This window comes from Mya arenaria, chromosome 3 (genome assembly GCF_026914265.1).
Source record: "Mya arenaria isolate MELC-2E11 chromosome 3, ASM2691426v1".
NCBI classification, from domain to species: Eukaryota; Metazoa; Mollusca; class Bivalvia; order Myida; family Myidae; genus Mya; species Mya arenaria.
In genome coordinates this window covers 41,407,425-41,412,355 of record NC_069124.1, presented here as the reverse complement: position 1 = coordinate 41,412,355, position 4,931 = coordinate 41,407,425, and the positions used below count along the sequence as shown (strand labels likewise).

The 4,931-nt window shown below is 32.0% G+C and overlaps 1 protein-coding gene across 1 annotated transcript; it reads right to left on the bottom strand.

The window, feature by feature from the left end:
• Window positions 1-317: 317 nt before the first annotated feature.
• LOC128228794 (geminin-like) lies at window positions 318-4,580 on the bottom strand. The gene is made up of 3 exons (XM_052940296.1): window positions 4,232-4,580; window positions 2,259-2,486; window positions 318-1,242 (listed from the first exon to the last, which is right to left on the bottom strand). Exons 1-3 carry the CDS (start codon window positions 4,294-4,296, stop codon window positions 1,167-1,169), a joined length of 369 nt encoding a protein of 122 aa, XP_052796256.1. The 5' UTR covers window positions 4,297-4,580; the 3' UTR covers window positions 318-1,166.
• Between the last annotated feature and the right edge of the window lie 351 nt (window positions 4,581-4,931).

Here is a 4,931-nt window from a genome sequence, read left to right as displayed (position 1 = left end):
TTGACCATAACCATTCTCAATCAAAACGAGACTAGTGTTTTACACACAAGGTAGAGCGGCTAATTGATAATTTATCTGTATGCACAAATACTCCTGCAAAGGGTTTTGAAATGAGTCTAATATATATTCAGATAGCATCTTTGAATATCTTCATAAGTATTGAAGGATAACATTAAAAGAATAATTTGACTACGGATGGTTTAAAAGGCAATACTTATTTAGAACAGTTCATTGTTTATAAGTGTGGTATAAAACGTTAATAAAAACAAACTTACAAAATATGTTAAAATCAAGAAAAACAGCAGCCTCGGATTCAAACAAACTCGTTCACGTTTGCGCTGTTTTCCAATCGTATGAGTGCTTTAAACTAGCACCTTCGATAACATTTGATCTTATTAAAGTCAAGAGCCACGCATATTTTAATATATTTTTTAATTCTAAAACGACAACACGACATTGGTTTTATATAAGAAGGCGCGTTTTAAATAATGCTTCTTTTTGGTCTTTTGAACTCGGACATCCTGACAAACACAAACTGATTTCAAATATTAGGATCTATGACAAAAGAGTAATTTAGTTGGGATGTAAATGGCTTATCAATATAGTAGATGTTTCCTGGTACCCAGTGGACTCGCAATTTGTGTATGTCTTACGAGAATATTTACATTGGTTATATCAATAAGTCCATCGTAATGGGGTGGTCTTTTAACAAAGGCATAGTATGAATACAGATGTCTTTTCTCATAATTAAATGCAGAGAAAGCCCAAGACAATTAATTCAATATCGAATGAAACAAATTCATTTTGTTGCTTCGAAAAATAATATGCACGGTCCAATCACTCGCAAGTTCACTGCCAACGAATTTTATAAAAAATATAAGTGTATTTATTTCAAAGACCCTTTACTAGACAAAATGGTAATTCTGGAGTAATTTTGTTTAACTTTGTTAATTGAGATCATTTGATAATGTGTGCCCATTAGGTACTGAGCGCAAATGTCATTTGAAAACATACACTACCCAATTTAAAATAAGAAAATTATATAAGTTAGTAATAATTTGTTTTTGACACTATGGACTACATGTTCCAAGTGTATTGCTTTAAGCTTTAAACTCGTAAAGGACTATTTCCGGTGATTTGTTAGCTTCTTTTTTTTTGCATGGATCCTAGGCGTCTCTCTCTGCTTCAAGATCCTGTTTTTCTTTTCCTTCCAATTTAGTATTTCCAGTGTCGTTATCTCCTCTGGAATTGAAAATGGGTGCCAATATAAAATCAATAGGAGAACTAGTCTTCCTAATTCGATGTTAGAAGACCGCTTCATAAAAGTTATCGGGATGCAATGAGGAACTCATCTGAATAGTAGGTCAGATTATGTGTTTGTTCTAACGTGCGTTGCCAACGGTGTAACTTTTTGTCAATATGGTAATGATGGATAATGAAACGCTAAGCCTGGGATTGGTTTGTGCTGTACGTTGATTTGCAAGTCAAGAGACCTCAATTTACTTCCGAATTCCTAGATATCCTTTCATCTGTGAAATTCATTATTTATGTGCGACCTTGCTCTTCTGAATAAGATACGTTTGAGTCATTGGTGAGCAGTTGATCTCGGAAACAAATATAACCTGCTTTTGAGAAAATGAAAAGGTTTGAAAGCTAACAACCTAACGACAATTTAGTAAACCTAAATTAAACCAAACTTTATTTTATTACCTAAGTTAAGTTTAAAATTAAACCCGTATATTATATTATGTACTTTTTAGTTTCCTTATATAAACGCATACTCTTTCAATTGGATAAAGTCAATGTCTTCGGAGTACCTCTTATCTTAATAAAACGACGTTAATGGTTCGTCCAATACATTTTTCTTTCTGTAACACTATATGACGTCGTTGAAACAAGTCACGTTTAATTATCTTTAAAGCGTTTTTAGCGTTTTATAACATTATTCAAATGACAGTTTGCAGATAATGAGTGAATGCTGTAGTTCATCTGTGCATAAATAATATCAGATAATCATGAAGTCATTTGTACTCAACGTACTCTGACCAAATAGCTTCATACACCGATGAAACAAAATACTAACACATTCAATGTATAATACATTTAAGAAATGGATTCATGTATACTCGTCGAAAATGCTACTTCCAAATGTTATTGATACTCTTATAGCACACAAAGAAAGTTTTAATATACAAACATAAATATAAACAAAAACAAAATAGGTAAAAATGTTTTACTTTGCCTGTTGTAATACTTACTTCTGAACCTCCTCTTCCTTCTTGACCAAAGCTTCATCTCTCGCGGATTTAGCTTCCTCAGCTTCATTTTTAAGAACGTCAAGCTTGCTCCTCAAGTCTTTATTCTCTCGTCGTAGCATTGATAATTCCCCATCCTTATTCTCTAGCTCTTTTCGTAAGGACTCGTTTTCTTTTTCGAATTCTGTTATCTGTCTATGTAGTCTTTCTTCCTCTGGGTCAGGTGGTTTTCTGAAATACAATAGTTTATTTATGAAATAGTTTATTTCTATATATAAGCGCAATATTATTGAGAGAAAACAAATGCGCCAATATATGGTATTTACTAAAGATTAAGTTCATGTTTTAAGTCATGTGCTATCAGAGGTAAATTATGAGCTTCGTGTTGCAGCGACATTTTCGAATTCTGTATGATGATACGAGATTCGTATTGTAGAGTCATGTTAAACTATATTACAGATAATTATACACTTTATTAATGTACAATCATTTTAGAACTTTATACAATTATTATGTTAAGATAAAAATGGTAGAGACATTAAGATATGTCTATGATTTTATCAGATTATAATAAAAAAAAATTATTATGATGATATAAGCTTCAAATGGAACACTTTATTACGGTGATATGAGCTTTTATTGAACCTTTTTCTAACGATGATATTATCTTTGAATGTTACTTTTAAAAACGATGAAGTGAGCTTATAATGGAACTCTTTATTGCGATTATATGAGCTTCTATGGACCTTTTTCTGACGATGATATTAGCTTTGAATGCCACTTTAAAAAACGATGAAGTGAGCTTATAATGGAACTCTTCATTTCTTTATGACGATGATATGAGCATCTATTGGACCATATTATTACGATGATATGTGTTTCTAATTGAACTCTTTTTAACGATGAAATGAACTTTTAATTGAACTCTTTTCAGGATTATATGGGCTTCTTTTGGACTTTTTTATTACGATAATATAAACTTTCCGATGAGAAAGCCTTTTAATGGAACGCTTCATGATTATATGAGATTCTTATGGAAATCTTTATAACGATAATATAAGAGTCTAATTGACCTCTTTACTACGATGATATGAGTGTCACTGGAACTCTTTATCATGATATGCACTTCTAATGGATTTATTTTATGTCGATGATATCAAGTTCTAATGGAACTCTTTATGACCATATGCGCTCCGATTATAAATGAAAACTTTTATAGCGATGATATGAGCTTTTAATGGAACTCTTTGTGATCGTATGCGCATTCAATGGAAACTTTTATAACAATGACATTAGCTTCAAACGGAATCCTTTGTGATCGTATCGCATTTAATGAAAATGTTTATAACATTAACATTAGCTTCAAACGGAACTCTTTACTAAGATGATATGAGGTTCTAATGGAACTTTTTGTATGCATGTATTGGACCTTTATATAACCTTAATATTACGATGAAATTAACGTTGAATTCAACTCTTCATTACGATGATATGAACTTCTAATGGAACTCTTTATTCCAATGACATGAGCTTCTAATTGAACCCTTTACTACAACGATATGAGCTCCTATTGGACATTTTTTAACGATGACATAAGCTTCTAATGGAACTCTATATCACGATGATATGAACCTCTATTGGGGCTCTGTGTTCCGATCATATAAGTTTCTAATGGAAACATTCTATAACGATGATATGAGATTCTAATGAAACTCTTCATAACGATCAAATCAGTTTCTAATTGAAATCGTTACTACAGTAATATGGGCTTCTAATGGATCCCTTCATTTCGATGGCATCAACTTCTAAAGAAACACTCTATTATTATATGAGCTCCTTGGAACGCCTTATTACGATGATATGAGCTTGTAACGGAACTCTTTAATAAGATGATATGAGATTCTTATATAATATATAGTCATATGTAACTGTTTGCCTTTATCTCTACAATCGGTAATGCCATCGTCTCACGTTACCTTTCGAACGGCGGACTCGAATCCCTCTTCTGCTGTTTTGACTTTTTCAACCCACAGAGCGGCATTGTAGTTATCTCTCCGTTTGGTTTATTTCAAAATTTTAAACCAACACTATGTTTTTCCATTGACACTTCACTTTTTTGATTTATGAAGATTGTTTCTCCATAAGACTACAATACATGAACTTGTATTTCATATAAAATTATCCTATTATGTATCACTCTGTTTGAAACTTATGCCCAGTCCTTTCTTTACGACGAACTATTTGTCTAAATGCTGTGAATAATACGTTCTAAATAAGTTCGATGTCTCATGATGTTCATAGTTGAAGGACAAAAGTGGGGAAAAAACGAGCTAAGATAAAGAATGCACGCGTCTAAATTACTTAACCGACTTTCTTTATCGTAGCCGATGGGTGAAATTCTGATAACGACGTTTAAGTGAACAGTTTAAACTTAAATTTTTGTAAATAAATGATTAGAAAAATCCAGATTTATGTATGATTGGCTAAACTAAGGACAGCGTTCCAACAATTTATATGTGATAAAATTAACGCTTTGAACGACTCAGGAGCAAGAGAAATACTTTTGATTAATGATTTTCTATCTTTATCGCCATTTGTAAAGAAGAAGGAATCATTCATTGGCGTTTTAAGATATTGACATAAATGATAATGGTAGGCAAAATTGCATTTCGACGA

Excerpts from the sequence above, each read along its gene's own strand:
- LOC128228794 (XM_052940296.1), bottom strand. The coding sequence starts at position 4,296 with ATGCCGCTCTGTGGGTTGAAAAAGTCAAAACAGCAGAAGAGGGATTCG. Across the intron at positions 2,487-4,231 it reads TCGAGTCCGCCGTTCGAAAG|AAAACCACCTGACCCAGAGG; the intron begins GTAACGTGAGAC and ends ATTGTATTTCAG. Across the intron at positions 1,243-2,258 it reads AAGGAAGAGGAGGTTCAGAA|AGGAGATAACGACACTGGAA; the intron begins GTAAGTATTACA and ends TTTCAATTCCAG.